Genomic DNA, 19,619 nt, shown 5'->3' with positions numbered 1-19,619 from the left:
CACTGCAATCAGGACAGCCAGTGGAAACATCCTGATGTCACCCTCAACAACACCTACATAATGAGGCACAGATGGTTCCAGTCAAGGAGCATAACAAACTGCTCAGGAAACAGTTTCTACTCGAATGCTAACGTAGGTTTCATCCCTATATACACCTGCTAGAACCTAAGCCACCTCCCAGAGAGGCCCGCGTAGCCTTGGTGCAATTACGTTCTGGACAATGTTGCAGGCTAAACTCCTGCCTATCCAGAATAGAACCCGGCATACGCAATATATGTCCATCATGTGAAGGCCCTCCGCACGATACTTACCACCTTTTCACATGGCCCATCAATCCCACTCACCTAACACCACTTTCCTCTGGACCCAACCGGTCGAAACAGCAAATTTCCTGGGCCTACCATTAGATGAGCTGCTACAAAAACAACAACAACGATTAATGGTTTTACCACCCATTGCCGACAAAATGCTTCAGCTGTCTCGTGAAACCCGAGTTCCTTTGGCACAAATATGTATCGCCTCTCTCTCTCTTTCGACCCAGCCCTTCAACGCGCCATGTTTCCTAAGCCAAAAGTTAGATGAGATTGACAAGCTGCTACAATAACAACAACAACGTCTACAATAGTTTTACTGCTCTAATTAGCATTTAGTAAGATTCTAAACAACATTCCTACGCCCAACAAACGTAATTACTTAACCGTACGGATTTATATCCGAAAAAAGGCTGTCTAATCAATACCAATCCCAAGAAATACGTATGTATATGGAATGTTTTATGTTGTTACAACAACCACAAAAATTATAACCAATTCATTTCTAGCAATTGCAATAAATATATCAAAAATAACTATTTCTTTTTTGCTAATGAAGAAGTAACGTTGAATCGCAATTTTATTACGTTGTTAAAAATTAATCTTCATACACGCCCTGTGTTTGGTTTTCGTTTACGTTATGCACTGAGTTGTCAAACTTCAACAGAGCTAAACTTCAATCAAAATTGGACGGACGTAGACGAAGGTTTTTTCACCTGTGCAAAATATGAAAACAATTGCTATTTGCAGATAATTCCACACACAGCGCTTTATTTGCATAACTTCAAACCATTCTGAACTAAAGAAATTTGCATTTACGATAAGAGAAAGACAATAAATGTGTAGCATACCTGAATAAAGCATAGAAAAGTTTGATAACAACCCAGGAATTCAGTGTACATAAGCAGCAGATACCATTACACAAAAGGTTGGGGGTGTGAGCCGATAACTAGGAGTTGCAGTAACCGCATAACAAACACCCGCGCCGCTGCTAGCAATGAGTAACGGATAGTGCAATTGATTTGCCAAGCAATTTTTCTAGAGTCGTTAGAGAATATAACCGTTATACCCAGATTTATAAGGAGTAAGAAGCAGGTCTGAAGGATGTTCGCTTCGTTAAAGAATAAAATCAAGGAAGAGACTGGTTCAGATGTGGCTACTACAGCACAGAATACGCGACACACCAATCATAACAACAATCGAATACGAAGCCGTTTCTCCTCGACACTGAGTGTAAATTCAACTAATGAGGACAATGGGGGTGGTGGCAGTATAGATTCACAGAGTCATGTGGTATGAATACAAACGCAATCTATGTAATATACTTAATTTTAACACAACGTAATGGAATTTTGCTTTTACAGAATGAGCAGCTCTCTGCATTACGCAGTCAATGCAATGAGTTGACGACCAAAGTGACGGATCTAAATTCCCGCCTGCAAATGCTACAAGAAGAAAAGACGCGCATAGAAAAGACAAATGAAATTCTTTTGGAAACTGTGAAAGTTGCGCAAACGCAAAAAGATATCTATTGTGAGGAACAAGAAAAGATACAAAATCTACAGCAAAGTGAAATTGAAAAATTAAAAAATTTATTATCATTTCGTGAGCAAGAAGCTGTTGATCGACTGGCAGCTATGCGGCAAAATCAACAGCAAATTGAAAACCTAACCACAGAACTTGAACGACTAAAGCAATACGAGCCTATGGTGGAGGATTTGCAGGTGAATACATGAAAATGTTGTTAGGCCAAGTTTTTGTTTATTTGTTAAAATATCTATATATGTATGTATGCATATGTTGAGCTAGTATTTACAGGTGTTTATCTTTTATTGTGGTGCTTGGCGCATATATTTTTCCTCCCATATAGTTTTCGTTGATTCGGCAGTAAGCCAATGTGCCACCTCACCACTGTGCAAAGGGTTGTCTATGCAAAATTACCTTTTGTTTTTTGTGTGTTTGCTTTTTTGTACTCTGTGTTTGTGTGTATGTAACTTCCATTGAGAGTTCGATGTAGCTTTAATTTGCCAGACGTGTTGTATATTTTTCATTTATTTATATTATTGTGTCGCTAAACATAAAAGAACTTCTTTTTAGTATGTTTACACATTTTTCGTATATACCTAAACACATACACATGAAAAACGAAGCTGACTCATGCGGGTACGTATTATTGATAAGTAGCTGTGGGGTTATAATATGGCCGCATTAGCGTATCTACTATCTTTAATTTTTAGTAAACATTTATAACGTGACCTTTATTTGAACTCTTTGCAGGATGAATTGGAGCGTCTGCGCCATTCCTCCCAGCTGGGCAAAAATAATTTAACTACCACACTTGCCGCTGTCGAGGAGGAGAATCGACATTTAAAGATGCGTCTGCAAATTATGGAACAGGCGCGCTTGGATGCAATCAATTCATTTAGTGCAGATGAGAAAATGCAAGCGCTTGTACAAGAACGCAAAATGCTTGAGCAACATTTAGAGGAGGCCCATCTCCAACTATCTGACATAAAGAGTACGTGGAGCGGTCAAAATTTGTCGTTAGAAACTCAAGTAAGCCGTTTGTCTAAACAAGTTGCAGAGGAAACAACTGAAAAACGAAAGGCGCTAAGGATGCGTGATGACTTAAATGAAAAAGTTAAACAACTGGAATTTGAAATGATGAAACTCAAGGACGATATGAAACAGCGCGAAGATAAAGTGAGCATATATGTACATTCATTTTACAAGATAAGTAGTTGTAATTACATCTGAAAGAAGAACATCTTGGTCGTATAAATGAAATTACTGCAATAGTTTGCAAAAATCTTATAAGTGCACATACATTTATGTTTCATCTGTAGTAGTGAAATGACTCATAAATATGTAATCTGCAGCTCATTCTGAGTAAATAATCGGGTCTATGAGCTGAATTTATAACCGACCAAAGGCTGTCACTTCAACAGCCATTCCAAAAAATGTTTGCTGAAAAGTTATTGGCTGTTACAACAACCACAACAATAAACGTATTTGAGGTTCGATACACTAGACAGGGCTAGTTTACTGGTCAGGAAAAATCCGAGTAATTCCGGTAACGTATAACCGGCTGCCATGGAAGGGCTTAACCTTGAGCCGCCTCCCAGGCACGTCAGGAGGCACCTCCTCAATTACGCCGACGAGATCCAGACAAAACATACCGACAATTACTGGACCAGACAGGGTACAGACAGACTATAAACGAAATTCATCGGGAGACACGTACCACCTTCTTAAGCCCCCGACCCCCCAAACGCCGTTATCAGAGTCCAACCACAACGCTTTGCCGACAAAGAGCTTCAGCTTCTCCGAGAGTCCCGCGTAACCTAGCACACAGCGTAAACTCCTACCTATCCAGAATAGACCCCGACATAATAAACATGTGTCCAGCATGTGAAGTCACCTCGCACGACACTAACCACCTATTCACATATCTTCTCAAACCCACGCACCTAACACCTCTCTCCCTCTGCACCCAACCTGACGCAAGTTTCCTGCGCCTACCGTAAGATGAGCTAGTCAAAGGCGACCAGTAATTTACAGTACACTGATAGAGTAAAGTATACTGCTACAACAACAACAAAAAACGTATTTGTTCAGAAGCGCACTGAACCAAAAATCAAATCAGCGGAGGCTGGAGTAATAGACGAATAAATGGGTATGTGATTACAATTCAGTTGTTGTTGTTGTTGTAGCAGCTTGCACGGTCGATGACGAGCTCTATGGTACCCAGTGTAGATATGAAATATGCAGAAAAAGGTTTTTTGATAGATTTCGGCCCTTTACATGCAAAAGAAAATCTCCGAGTGTATTTCTGCATTGAATTTGGAGGTACACCGGCAAGATTCATCGACAAACAAATTTTAATAGCATGTATACAAAAAAACAGGAAACTCCATGCACAAAGCAGAACTAATCCTGGTCGCTCCCACAACAGTCGGTTCTATGATACATAACCGGAACGACCCGGATTTATATTTGGCCAAGGACTGTCACCTCAGCAGCATTCTCTGTATGTACATATGTAGAATGAATGGGGAGTGTTTATGCTGCTACAACAACAACAACTAATCCTGTTCTCTGTTGTAAAACGAAACTAAAGTAATTCAATTAGAGCGGCTAGATTAAGTAAAAAAAATGACGCCTACCGACAATTGATGCGATTTTCACTTTAGCAGCATTTAAGCAGCAAAAATTTTAGCGGAATGTTTACTGATGCTATAACAGCATCGACAACAGAAAGAAAAACGGGCTCAACTGAAATAACAGTCGTTGGTCGGGTAAAACATAATTTATTGCAATACGTTGAATTGCTTGCTGCGGCAGTGTAAGTTAGACCCGTATTTATAAACTTCCAAGAACTATCCCTGCTGCAAATTTCGTAGAATGTCTTTTATTGAATATTTAATGGGAAAATATCAAGCTGTTCAACAACAAGAGGACGGTCATGTGATCATGGCAACGCCTGATCATATACAACTTGCATAACCCAGTAGAAGCTGGTTAAGCTTATGGGAGAAATTTTAATTCAACCAGCAGATACTCCTAAACACAGTCAATCATAAGTTTCGGTCTCTCAAGAAAATCAAGAAGTTCTTGGCAGATAGAAATAATCCCAAAAATTGCAAAAAACCAGCGATCAACATATTTGTTTATCTAAAGTGCAATGTAAGAATTATTTAATTTTACTAGAACTGTTTAGACAACCCTATATCCTATTTCAAGCTTTTATTCACAGTAAAGCCATGAATATGAAGTACAGTATATTTGTTGTATTTTATCTCAAATACATTAGATCTGTTTATGAAGAAAATAATTTGTGACAATTCTTACAAACTATCAAGTTTTGGTGTTCATGTATCCGAAAACTTGCAAAGTAAGGGAAAGTGAGAGAGTAAAGTGGCATTTCAATTTGAAGGGAAGTTGCAAATTTTTACTGGGTACATTTTTACTTTTAAGAATTTACAAGTGAGAAAAACAGCTAATCGCAAAGTAAAAGAAAACATAAATTAAAATTTGTGAATTGAGTCAATGTTCTAAATTTAAATAAAATTGGTGATTAAAATGTAGAATATAAGAAGATATATTTTAGATAAAATGTATGTACTTCTGAGCCACAGTCTCCAGTCACCGTTGCTGCAATTTCCGAAATACAAATCGAAAGCATTGAAGGTAACTTCTGTGTTTAATGCTTCTAAAGGGTGGTTAGGTTTCAAGGGCCGGTGTTGATTTTGAATAAAATACAATTATTTTAAGAAATTATTGTCATTTCTATTTATTATGATAATATTGGGATGGCTCAATTACGTATGGAACAAAATATGGGCCAAATGGCCACCGCGGCCTCGGCGGCACACCTCCAAAGACCATCAAATGCAAATACATAGTTCCTTATCTAAAGGGTCGTTAAGTTTCAAGGGCCGGTGTTGATTTTGAATAAAATACAATTTTTTTAGGAAATTATTATCATTTCTCTTTATTATGATAATATTGGTATGGCTCAATTATGTATGGAACAAAATATTGGCCAAATGGCCTCGGCGGCACACCGCCATCCGATGGTCCAAATTTTCGATAACGCTGAGGCATAATTGAGGTTATATGCCGTTAATGTGCCGAATTATCTCATCCTTTAGCTCTTGAATTGTTGCTGGCTAATCGACGTACACCTTTTCTTTCAAATAACCCCAAAAAAAGAAGTCCAACGGTGTCGTTGACGTTTAGGTGTGGTGCACATTCAACATCGGCCCTTGAAATTTAACCACCCTTTACTTGTTGGAAGCAAGGAAAATATGAAGAAAGCTGTGATTATCACAATACAATTGCTAATGGAATGTTCTTCATCTGACAGCGATGATGAAATGGAATAAATTATTGTGCACAAAATAAAATCATGTGTTGTTAAGCTCGGCATTTTGCATTTCATTTGCTTTATTTTTTAAATTTGATACGAGGTACATCAACTGAAAATTTCTTAAATTTTTATGATTTTTCCCGCCTGCAATTTAATCAGCTGCTCGTAAAACTTGCAAATTGTTACTGGTTTTGCGTTCATGTACTCTTTTTGATATTTTTCTCTTTGAGAATGAATTCTCAGAAATTAAGTTACTGGACAATTTTTACATGAACAAACCTATTTTCAGTCAAAAATTGTGAAAAAGAGAGGACGAAAATCTTAAGTTACACGTAAAATGAAATGAGAAACATGGAGCAAAACCAAAAAAAATATTTTTCCTTTCAGATAAAACTACTCGAGGAGGAAATCGATGAACTAAACTTGGCACTAAAGGAATGCCGTGAGGAAAGTGAACAGCAAGTTGTTTATGAGCGCAATAAGGCTGTGAGTATACCCGCTGATGTTGATGATTTACAATGGGATAATATGTAACTAACCTAAAATAAAAATTCATAAATACGCAAGTGAAACGCTTGAGCTAACCCAGTCACCAAATTATTTAATTTTGGCGCCACCAACACATAAATAACATTCACATGACCAACTAACGCTTACGATACGTGTTTTAATTTATTTTTATCAAGTTTATTATAAAATATGTTATTGCAACCTTGGTTATATATATTGTTTTTGTTAAAAATGTGTATTATTCAAATATTTTAATAAATGTTATTTTTGAAGAATGAAGACTTTTGAATTAAAAAAAGACCATATTAGAAGAATTCCTCTTATTTTTTAACGCATATTAATTTTCATTTGAATTTTATTTTACAGCAAGATTTATAACATAAATACCCACATACATATGTATATATACATAGGGATGTAAATTTTTTGTGCTTTGGCTGTCCAAATGTCTAATATTTCTTAACCACAAATTTAGGAAACACTAGAGAATGAGACGAAAGATCTTAAACTGCGTATCACCACCGCAGACGAACGGTTTAGCGAATATGCCACCAATGCCGAGCATGTTGCACTATCCCTACGCCAGCAAAATGCGCAGCTGCAAGAACAGCTAACCGAGGCGCAAAATCTGCTTGAAACGGAAAAGGAGGAGAAGCTTACTGCCTTGCTGCGAAACGCAGAAATATCACAAAGCGAGGAGATACTACGCAAGGAATTGCGCATCGAACGCGATGAGGCCAACGACTTGCATGAAAAGAACGAGCATCTAACAGAGGAAAACGAAGCCAAAGCTCAAGAAATTAAACAGTGTCAAATCGAGATGGAAGAATTAAAGACTGTGATGTATAAGAATGATGAGAAGCTGAAGGAGATCGACGAATTGCAACGGGAAATAAGCGAGAAAAATAAGGTAATTGAAAGAAAAGTGATGAAGTATCTAAGCTCAGACGAAAACGAACTTTATCCTATGTTCGCCTATGTTATTAGTAAAACAGAGTTCATTTTTAAGTAAATAAATAACTGTATAATCATTGTATATATATATATATGTTTGCTTAATCTTGCCATCAATTCAAATTTTACAATGCATACGAATTCGCATAAACAAATCCGTTATTTTTGCTTTAGTTCATATGTCTTGCATAGTCATAAATTAAACTCAGTTTCGTGGCTTGTTAACAATGAAGTGGGAAGCTGAGGAAAATCGCATTGCAGTGATTGCATTCCAAAGTGTGGTAAAAGTGCAAGTGAGATTTACGAATTGTCGAAAAAAACTTAATATTTGGAGAATGTTTATTTAACGCACGATCAATCATTTTTCCCAACCGTCTGTAGTGACAGACAGAAAAAAAAGTGGCCGTACTCACGTGGTTCGAACCAGTGCAGCGAAAAAGTCGTTCGAAAAAGAATCCCAGTACTCACCTTAGAAAGCAGAAAAATAATGTCCAGGGATATAAATGTATCGACCAGATCCATGTCAAGACTAATTAGAAATGATCTCCACATGAAAGCCTTCCGTCACTCCACTGGTCATCCTTTGACAACGCATTTGAAGAAAATTAGACTCGACAGATGCAACCAGCCTCTTCGGTGACACGCGAACAACAGCGATGAAAATATTATTTTCACAGATGTGAAAATGTTCACTGTTGAAGAAAATTAGACTCGACAGATGCAACCAGCCTCTTCGGTGACACGCGAACAACAGCGATGAAAATATTATTTTCACAGATGTGAAAATGTTCACTGTTGAAGAAATTTTTAATAAGCAAAACGACAAAGTCTATGCTAACCATCCAGCCTACGTAATATCTCTTCATTCTGCGAAAAAGCGATTAAGACCGGTGCAAAAGTGTACCAAGAGGCTTTCTTAGAAGGCGTGGTGAAGCAGTTTAGCAGTACTATCTTTAATGGAGAGCGTTGGATCTTCCAACAAGATTCCGCTCCAGCCCGTAAGGCAAAAACCACCCAGCAGTGGTTAAAAAACCTGTTCTTGAGATAACAGCCGCAGAAGATTAGCCGTCTGTAAGTCCAGATTTGAATCCATTGGACTACAGTTTGTGGTCACAGAAATTTGGAGAATCTCAAATAATCTTGGTTCGAGCAGCGACGTAAATATCCATGGAAACCGTGCGTGCTCCAATAGCTGATGAAGCCTAATCGTTTTAAGGCTTGTGTAAAAGCAAAGGTTGACCAATTGGAATGAAAATTAAATTTTTACTTTTTTAATATTTCCATTATTAAAAAGAGGTTGTCTGTAAAGTCGGTTTACTGACGATAGTTTAACGTGATAACGTCATAAGAAAATACTGATTGAATGGTTGCATTTTTCAAAAGAAAATTTTAATTTTATTTGTTTGATAGATATTTTGTATGGATATAGAGAATGAGTTAACATTAACATATCATAATATACTTTAACATAACATAACATAACATAACATAACATAACATAACATAACACAACATAACACAACATAACATAACATAACAAATTACCCCGTATTAAAGCACTTTTCAACAGCTTTCATTTGATACCCATATTGTACATACACAACCAAAAGTTACCCGGGTCCACGTTTTGACCTATATCTCGAGACCCCAGTCACGGAGCGGCATGAAAAATACTCTGTACTAAAGCATTCACCAACAGCTTTCATTTGATACCCATATTGTACATACACGTCCGAAGGTTACCCGGGTCCACGTTTTGACCTATATCTGGAGACCCTATCTACCAATAGGTATTCAAACTATACGGAAATCATCTTCAATACCTACTTAACAATGTGTGTAAGTTTGGTTTAATTCGGTTCAAAGACACGGTGGGTCCACGTTTTGGCATATATTTCGAGACCCTAGTCATCAATAGGTATGAAAATTACCCCGTATTAAAGCACTTATCAACAGCTTTCATTTGATATCCATATTGTACAAACACATTCAAGGGGCCACGTTTTGGTCTCTATCTCGAGACCCTAGTCACGGAGCGGATGGAAATACTCTGAACTAAAGCATTCACCAACAGCTTCCATTTGATATCTATATTGTACATACACATCCGAAGGTTACCCGGGTCCACGTTTTGACCTATATCTCGAGACCCTGCCTACCAATAGGTATCCAAACTATACGGAAACCATCTTCAATACCTCCTTAACAATGTGTGTAAGTTTGGTTTAATTCGGTGCAAAGACACGGTGGGTCCACGTTTTGGCATATATTTCCAGACCCTAGTCATCAATAGGTATGAAAATTACCCCGTATTAAAGCACTTATCAACAGCTTTCATTTGATACCCATATTGTACATACACAACCAAAGGTTACCCGGGTCCACGTTTTGACCTATATCTCGAGACCCCAGACACGGAGCGGCATGAAAAATACTCTCTACTAAAGCATTCACCAACAGCTTCAATTTGATATCCATATTGTACAAACACATTCTAGGGTCCACGTTTTAGTCTCTATCTCGAGACCCTAGTCACGGAGCGGCATGAAAAATACTCTGGACTAAAGCATTCACCAACAGCTTCCATTTGATACCCATATTGTACATGCACATCCGAAGGTTACCCGGATCCACGTTTTGACCTATATCTCGAGCCCTATTTCCAAAATAAAATATAATCCATGTTACTCGTGGAGGATGTAGCTTTCGAATGGTGAAAGAATTTTTAAAATCGGTCCAGTAGTTTTTGAGCCTCTTCATTACAAACAAACAAAGTTTTCCTCTTTATAATATTAGTATAGACAACATATCTTATAAGGTATATGGTAAATATTACCATACATTTTTTCCTTCATATATAATAAAAAAATTAGTAATAATAACATTAAAACAACAGGTATTATTAACAAACTTGGTTTTATTTTAAATTCTTCAAGTGAATCAAATTAATAATAATCAATAAGAAGGCATATGCAAATACAAATACGTGAATTTATATATGTATGTACATATGCGCATATACATACATATATACGCTCACTTAAGTAGGAGAGAGCAAGATGTCGAACGTTGCCGTTCGTTTGCTTTGTCGTTCGTTCCGCGCTTTCGCTTGCAGTTCATTCAATGCAATGAGCAAGGTAACGGCAATGAGCAAGGTAACTACATATGAGCAAGGTAACGGCATATGAGCAAGGTAACACTAATGAGCAAGGTAACTTTGCTTTGTGAATTCGTGACAGGCTGAGGGAATTTCCATGATTGTATCAATATTCGCTTTCTAAAACTTATTTATTTACTTACCAACTTCAGCTGGTGATGTTAGGTGACAGTTTTCAGGACAGCATACAATAGGGGAGACCGGGGATGGTTGACTAACTTTTGACTTAAGCTCGTATATCTCTGATGTTTAATTTAATATAACAGAAACAACAATTGCTACCGATAAAAGAACTATTCAGGTACCTAAAATACTATAATATGACCTATATATTAACTATTATAATACTTATTTTGCTGATTTTATAAACCGTTGACGCTTAGTCAACCTACCCCATGTCCGGGGCACGTTGACTATATGCATGGGGTAGGTTGACTTAGGCAGTAATTAGTATAAATTAAGAGGATTCGAATAAAATAAAACACAAAAATTTACTAAATGATAGAAACTTTTTAATTAAAATAACAATTTTTAACAATTCCGGAATATCATATATTGTGATCGTTTTTCCGAGGTGACTGGCTAGCCAGTTGTCGCTGGCTTTATTGAAATATTTCTTGAGAGGGCCGTAAACGCTTCTGTCAAGTGGTTGTAGCTTATGGCTACAGTGAGGGGGGAATGACAAAACAGTAACCCCATTGTCTTTGAAAAAATCAAGCACCTCTATAGATAAATGCGAGTCGTGGTTATCCAAGAGAAGAAGAATAGGCTTTTCTTTACTAGGTTTCACGTGTTTCACAAAATGCTTTGCGTATTTTATAAAATTTTCTTCTTTCATCCAGCCAGATGGGTTAGCGTCACCTTCTGAACCTACAGGACTCGCAGTAAGAAAATGGTTCTTGAAGTGAACCCTTGGAAAAACAAAAAAAGGAGGGACCATGTTGCCGAGGGCTGATATAGCTAATGCAATCATTACTAAAGTGCCTCTTTCAGCCGATGTCATTTTCCCCAAGTTTTTAATACCTCGGCGAGCTATGACTCTATTAGGCACGTGAACTGTTGTAAGTCCCGTCTCATCAACATTCCAGATATCACCAGGGGTCAGATTTAATCGTTCGTAAACTTTTTTCAAATTACCAAAAAAATCATTTACGTTTTTCTGGTTGAACGACGTAGCTCTAGACAGGCTCGTAGCTTGAGGTGATCTTATTGATAATGAGGGATGACGTTTTAAAAAATGACCAAGCCAATCTTCGCCAGCCATTAATATTGTTTTCCAAGATTCAGGCATAGTTTTATTATTCTTTTTTGCGTATTCAAATGCAAACTTGCGTGTCTCATACGGTGTCAATCCATAATAAATATCAGCAGTCAAATAAGCTGCCAGTTTGTTTTCTTCGTTATCGCTAAATATCTGCCTATTTCTTATGTACCCGGCCGAGTCCAGGGTCAAATCAGCTCTCGTGAGGTTAGGATTACTTTCTAACTTTTTTTTTAGTTTAGTTACATAACAATGCAACGTTTTGTACGGGATTTGGTATTGCTTTGACGTGGCGTTTATGCTTTCATTATCGCAGATAATCGCGGGGCAAGCTCTTTGTATGATATCTTTTGGACAATTACCCCTTTCAGATTTTCTTTTGTAAGTCCTCATTGTGTGTAAAAATACAACAGTAAATTAGAATATGACAGAAGACTATAGAGCAATTCCATGAGAGATGATCATGAAAGTAGGAGCGACTGGGGTTGGTTGACTAATTAGTCAACCTGCCCCGAATAAAATTTGTCAACCAGCCCCTGACGCCATTTTGCATTTTAATTGCACATAATATGCAAACTCTGGCACTAACATAGGAGCAATACTGCGTTATATATAGTAGAACTATTATGTTTTTATTTGGCATAAAAACAAAATTGTTTCTAACAGATACATAGGCACAATAACAAAAAAAGTACGAGCTAAAAAAATTACTTATCGAGAACAAAAACACAACATGTGGTCTCACTCACGAACGCCTTGCGACTGCCGCGGCTCACTTCGCACAAGTTCGCGGGTCATGGGGAGGCATCGATATTCATGATTGGTTGATGAAAATCACGTCATGATGACGAGTTATTGTTACTTAGTCTATCTGTCCCTATAGCCAACCATCCCCGGTCTCCCCTACCTTTTTCTCGATTACAAAATGTTATATTTGCCTCTGGCAAGTTTTGTAAAATATCACATTTGGACCATACTTGGCAACTGCAGTCTTCCGCCTGACAGGGACCACATACATCACCTTTATATAATTGAACAAAGCATCACTAAGCATTTTTATCCCGTTAAACGAATTTATTAAAATCAAACCGGCATTCAATTTTATCCTTTGTGCAGTTATAGTTGATGTAAATATTAGTAAGAACGCAAGCATATTCGAATATTTTACCATCGACTCTTCCATTGCGAAGTCTATTTGCGAAAAGTCTCAAGCTTTGTCTCATTTATTAGCTCTCTGTGCTGGCTTTTAATCAAAGCCAGAGTTTAAGAAGGTCATATCGCACATTTGTGATAACCTCACATGACGTGCACGGTCGTGCTTTAGTTAATACAGGGTGCTTCAAAGCAGGTATATGCTGGTCGAAAAATGTCTAAAAATTATATCTATGGCCTCATTCGGCTATATTCAAAACATATTGGTTATTGGCTATGTACAAAAAAAAAAGAATCTAACAAAATTGGACCACTAGGTTGCACTCCGATCGAAATTGGTTGGAAATGCTAAACTCAGCACTGATATAAAGCTTTGCCTTAAATAAGTGTACACATTGCATAGTGGCTCTATAGCAGAAAATCCTTTCTCTCAAAAAGGCTTGTCAGTACTCTTAAAAGATCAGTGTGTGCCCTCCTTAGTATAAGCGGAACTTTCTCCACCTATATTCCATCAAGAGAGGAGTGGAGTAGGGGCAACACTTGGGGACAGGGTCTGGTTGTACCTTTCCTTGTAAGCTCATCTGCTTTGCAATTACCTTCTATATTTCTATGGCCTCGCACCCAGATCGGGTTTATTTTAAACTATTGTGATACTTCGCATATATAATAATTTGTGGCATTCAACTATAGTTTTTGATGAGTGTTTTCTGACTCTAACGATTTCAGAGCTGCTTCACTATCCGAGTAGACATATACTTGCCTCGTAGTTAGAGGTCACTTTAAGACCAGCAAGCCGTCTCTTATGGCGATGAATTTCGCCTGAAAGACACCACAGGGATTAGGCAAGCGAAAGGATGATGCTGATGTTTAGCCTCTCAGAGTAAACTCCTCTACCTGCCTGTATACTAAGCTTAGATTTGTCAGTAAATACACTGACTCTATTTTATTAACTACCGTACCACTTCTCCGGCCCAGTCTTCTCTTGACGGGAATATTGTGATAAAGAGATAAAGATGGAATAATATTTGAATGAATTTTTATTTTCGATCAAAGTGCAGTCTTATTATTTAGATCAAATTTGAATGCTTTAATAAGCCCGACACTGGGAGCAATTCATATTGCCCGAGCTAATCTATAAGTACAGTTCATCGGTTATATTCGATCTGCTTACAAAATTTATATATTATTCCACTACGTATGGTGCCATGTTTTTGAAAATATGATCGCATCTCTTGCTAGAGACCGTGTCTACTGCGTTGTAAAATAAGAATAAGTTAGGAATAGGCCGAGGAAAGATATTCTATGTCCAGAAATGTACTCAAAAATTGCTATTGCTGTTGAGGTATTGGAAAAATAAATAAAAACTTTAGTACAACTTCAATTGTCTCACACGAGCTTATATATTCTTTTATGCTTTTTATTGTATTAGCATTTGTTCAATTTATTGTTGTATTAATATTTTGAGGCCAAACGAAACTTTCAATAAATCTCACAAATGCTGTAACGTTCGTATTTATAATAGGCAAATCTACAAGGCCACAATGCTCTTGGCCCTTTGATACTATGCCGGCTACCATGTACATACACCGATACTCCACCTGGCTATGGGGAAATGGTATGAGTAATGGGCCACCCGAGTAGCCATTGCAAGTATCGTAGGTTTTGCCATCAGCGCAAAATTGTATAGGCTCGAGCAGACCCCGTTGCAAATCATACATTTGAATTGCAGTCTTATCACAGACCGTTTGATGCTTCAATTCAACTCGTCGCAGCTGTGTTGAAAAAACTTCGGTATCATCAATACGGCCCCAATCAACGGCCCAATATTTTCCTGTTTGGAATTTCATCATATATGGAGTGAGTAGGCAGGCAGGTAGAACATATTTGGAGAAAGTAACGGTGCCATTCAATTCCAATAACATAATATCGAAGTAGCGGTCTAATGTAAAATTGTCATGGACTTTGAGACTGAGTACGGAAAACTCTTGAAGTCCAACATCATCAAGGGTTGAATTATAATCCAAATCGCCAAGTCGCACTTTATTCGGTACTCCACTGTAAAAAAAAATTCATTAATTAAAAGATTTTGTCCAGGATTATCTCATAAACATACGAGAGTTTCTATTTATATTTGTTACTTTTAGCAAATAGCACTACATTTAGACACAAATTTCCGGAATGAGCGAATCGTCATTTTGAGCGACAGCCAGGCGGCACCAAGGTTTTACCATCCTGTGAGATTAAGTCCTCACTGGTCCTTGAGTGTATCGAGAAACTGAATCTGTAGGAACGCGCAAACGCACCCGACTAATTTGGGTTGCAGGACACAGGGGTATAGCTGAGAGCGCAGTAGCGGATGCATTGGAATTATTTGGCCTTCCGTGCTATTGGACAATACACCATCAAGGATTGAAGAGTTAAGGCTAAGGAGGATAGGTGGTACCAAACCTTCCGGTTACGTCAGACAAAACCCCTATTGGGTGATTTATCCTCCGCTAGAATAAACTGAGAGTGCTCACTGGTATTCTCACAGGCCACTGTGGACTACACAGTCATCTGCATATGATCGGGATATGGTACACTCATTCTTGTCATTTCTGCGATCAATCGCAGGTGACTCCAGGACAACTTCTCTTTGAATGCAGCGCTATAGCGGAAAGAAAGTTGAGACATCTCATTTGTAGCTAGAAGAAAGGCACACACGCACAGTCCAACACAACTCTACCTTAAGTTTAATAAGGGATGGGTCTCTATACGGTACTGTGATGAGTAAAGGGCACATAAGGCCATGAGGTCGAAGTGCAAACCTCAAATTGATCTGAATCTTAACCTAACTCTATAGTTTTACTCGTTTTTATCTTTCCTTATACTTGCTTGAGGTGCCGCTGCTCGGCTTTGAGTAAATTTGACATAATTAGATGCAGAGCTGGGGTTACTGTAGGGAATTCCTTATAATTTCTTGTTTGCAAAGAACTGTTTTCTTTCCTGTGTCTTCCTTAATTATATAGACCTTATATTTGTTTACAAATTACGACATTTGACAATTCTAATTCTCTCACATATCTCATCATGGAATAAAATTTCAAAATTTAAAAAGTGTCAATCTCGCGAAGTCTCATATAATGACTCGCACGGCTTTCACGAAATTTGTCCGAATTTATCAGAATTTTGAGAGTAATTTTGCCGTGACATAATCGCGCTGAGAGAAAAGTCTGAAACGAGCAAAACCTTCTATGCACGCTTAAATTAAAAAAAGTCAAACTTTATACAGCATCTGTCTAATTTGACATTCCAATACTAAAAGTATAAATAGTATCCCTCGTATGTAATGTACCTACTTGAGAATGCAATGACCTGCGGTCAGAACGAAGCGTTCACTGATAAGCGTTCCGCCACATATCCAATCAGTTACATTAGACGTTGAATTAAAAATACCTATCAAAGCTGCGGATGGAAATTCACCAATTTCAGCCAATTCGCCACCGGCTATAAAGGGCTGTGGACATTTTGCTGGCGCATGCTTTGTGAATTCGTGACAGGCTGAGGGAATTTCCATGATTGTATCAATATTCGCTTTCTAAAACTTATTTATTTACTTACCAACTTCAGCTGGTGATGTTAGGTGACAGTTTTCAGGACAGTTTTCAGGATAGTTTTCAGGGCAGCATACAATACCTTTTTCTCGATTACAAAATGTTATATTTGCATCTGGCAAGTTTTGTAAGATATCACATTTGGACCATACTTGGCAACTGCAGTCTTCCGCCTGACAGGGACCACAAACATCACCTTTATATAATTGAACAAAGCATCACTAAGCATTATTATCCCGTTAACGAATTTATTAAAATCAAACCGGTATTCAATTTTATCCTTTGTGCAGTTATAGTTGATGTAAATATTAGTAAGAACGCAAGCATATTCGAATATTTTACCATCGACGCTTCCATTGCGAAGTCTATTTGCGAAAAGTCTCAAGCTTTGTCTCATTTATAGCTCTCTGTGCTGGCTTTTAATCAAAGCCAGAGTTTAAGAAGGTCATATCGCACATTTGTGATAGCCTCACATGACGTGCACGGTCGTGCTTTAGTTAATACAGGGTGCTTCAAAGCAGGTATATGCTGGTCGAAAAATGTCTAAAAATTATATCTATGGCCTCATTCGGCTATATTCAAAACATATTGGTTATTGGCTATGTACAAAAAAAAAAGAATCTAACAAAATTGGACCACTAGGTTGCACTCCGATCGAAATTGGTTGGAAATGCTAAACTCAGCACTGATATAAAGCTTTGCCTTAAATAAGTGTACACATTGCATAGTGGCTCTATAGCAGAAAATCCTTTCTCTCAAAAAGGCTTGTCAGTACTCTTAAAAGATCAGTGTGTGCCCTCCTTAGTATAAGCGGAACTTTCTCCACCTATATTCCATCAAGAGAGGAGTGGAGTGCTGAGGGAATTTCCATGATTGTATCAATATTCGCTTTCTAAAACTTATTTATTTACTTACCAACTTCAGCTGGTGATGTTAGGTGACAGTTTTCAGGACAGCATACAATAGGGGAGACCGGGGATGGTTGACTAACTTTTGACTTAAGCTCGTATATCTCTGATGTTTAATTTAATATAACAGAAACAACAATTGCTACCGATAAAAGAACTATTCAGGTACCTAAAATACTATAATATGACCTATATATTAACTATTATAATACTTATTTTGCTGATTTTATAAACCGTTGACGCTTAGTCAACCTACCCCATGTCCGGGGCACGTTGACTATATGCATGGGGTAGGTTGACTTAGGCAGTAATTAGTATAAATTAAGAGGATTCGAATAAAATAAAACACAAAAATTTACTAAATGATAGAAACTTTTTAATTAAAATAACAATTTTTAACAATTCCGGAATATCATATATTGTGATCGTTTTTCCGGAGTGACTGGCTAGCCAGTTGTCGCTGGCTTTATTGAAATATTTCTTGAGAGGGCCGTAAACGCTTCTGTCAAGTGGTTGTAGCTTATGGCTACAGTGAGGGGGGAATGACAAAACAGTAACCCCATTGTCTTTGAAAAAATCAAGCACCTCTATAGATAAATGCGAGTCGTGGTTATCCAAGAGAAGAAGAATAGGCTTTTCTTTACTAGGTTTGACGTGTTTCACAAAATGCTTTGCGTATTTTATAAAATTTTCTTCTTTCATCCAGCCAGATGGGTTAGCGTCACCTTCTGAACCTACAGGACTCGCAGTAAGAAAATGGTTCTTGAAGTGAACCCTTGGAAAAACAAAAAAAGGAGGGACCATGTTGCCGAGGGCTGATATAGCTAATGCAATCATTACTAAAGTGCCTCTTTCAGCCGATGTCATTTTCCCCAAGTTTTTAATACCTCGGCGAGCTATGACTCTATTAGGCACGTGAACTGTTGTAAGTCCCGTCTCATCAACATTCCAGATATCACCAGGGGTCAGATTTAATCGTTCGTAAACTTTTTTCAAATTACCAAAAAAATCATTTACGTTTTTCTGGTTGAACGACGTAGCTCTAGACAGGCTCGTAGCTTGAGGTGATCTTATTGATAATGAGGGATGACGTTTTAAAAAATGACCAAGCCAATCTTCGCCAGCCATTAATATTGTTTTCCAAGATTCAGGCATAGTTTTATTATTCTTTTTTGCGTATTCAAATGCAAACTTGCGTGTCTCATACGGTGTCAATCCATAATAAATATCAGCAGTCAAATAAGCTGCCAGTTTGTTTTCTTCGTTATCGCTAAATATCTGCCTATTTCTTATGTACCCGGCCGAGTCCAGGGTCAAATCAGCTCTCGTGAGGTTAGGATTACTTTCTAACTTTTTTTTAGTTTAGTTACATAACAATGCAACGTTTTGTACGGAATTTGGTATTGCTTTGACGTGGCGTTTATGCTTTCATTATCGCAGATAATCGCGGGGCAAGCTCTTTGTATGATATCTTTTGGACAATTACCCCTTTCAGATTTTCTTTTGTAAGTCCTCATTGTGTGTAAAAATACAACAGTAAATTAGAATATGACAGAAGACTATAGAGCAATTCCATGAGAGATGATCATGAAAGTAGGAGCGACTGGGGTTGGTTGACTAATTAGTCAACCTGCCCCGAATAAAATTTGTCAACCAGCCCCTGACGCCATTTTGCATTTTAATTGCACATAATATGCAAACTCTGGCACTAACATAGGAGCAATACTGCGTTATATATAGTAGAACTATTATGTTTTTATTTGGCATAAAAACAAAATTGTTTCTAACAGATACATAGGCACAATAACAAAAAAAGTACGAGCTAAAAAAATTACGGGTCATGGGGAGGCATCGATATTCATGATTGGTTGATGAAAATCACGTCATGATGACGAGTTATT

General features: G+C 37.6%; 2 protein-coding genes across 3 annotated transcripts in view; one reads left to right on the top strand and one right to left on the bottom strand.

Moving 5' to 3' along the window:
• The first annotated feature begins 976 nt into the window (after nucleotides 1–976).
• The window catches only part of LOC129243822 (golgin subfamily A member 1), a 37,940-nt gene continuing 19,297 nt past the window's right edge, over nucleotides 977–19,619 (top strand). The window contains exons 1-5 of one of the 2 annotated variants that reach the window (XM_054881151.1): nucleotides 977–1,604; nucleotides 1,676–2,035; nucleotides 2,589–3,014; nucleotides 6,571–6,669; nucleotides 7,169–7,603. In XM_054881151.1, the coding sequence (XP_054737126.1) occupies nucleotides 1,416–1,604; nucleotides 1,676–2,035; nucleotides 2,589–3,014; nucleotides 6,571–6,669; nucleotides 7,169–7,603 (1,509 nt within the window). In that variant the 5' untranslated portion in view covers nucleotides 977–1,415. The remainder of the gene's footprint in view (nucleotides 1,605–1,675; nucleotides 2,036–2,588; nucleotides 3,015–6,570; nucleotides 6,670–7,168; nucleotides 7,604–19,619) is intronic. The other variant, XM_054881152.1, reaches the window with a different exon arrangement.
• On the bottom strand, nucleotides 14,237–17,219 carry LOC129243824 (serine protease snake-like). Its single transcript, XM_054881153.1, has 4 exons — nucleotides 17,074–17,219; nucleotides 16,818–17,006; nucleotides 16,556–16,757; nucleotides 14,237–15,272 (listed from the first exon to the last, which is right to left on the bottom strand). Exons 1-4 carry the CDS (start codon nucleotides 17,165–17,167, stop codon nucleotides 14,654–14,656), a joined length of 1,104 nt encoding a protein of 367 aa, XP_054737128.1. The 5' UTR covers nucleotides 17,168–17,219; the 3' UTR covers nucleotides 14,237–14,653.

Source organism: Anastrepha obliqua, chromosome 4 (genome assembly GCF_027943255.1).
Source record: "Anastrepha obliqua isolate idAnaObli1 chromosome 4, idAnaObli1_1.0, whole genome shotgun sequence".
Classification (NCBI taxonomy): Eukaryota; Metazoa; Arthropoda; class Insecta; order Diptera; family Tephritidae; genus Anastrepha; species Anastrepha obliqua.
Note: the sequence above shows the minus strand (reverse complement) of the source record. Positions and strands in the feature narration are given on the sequence as shown.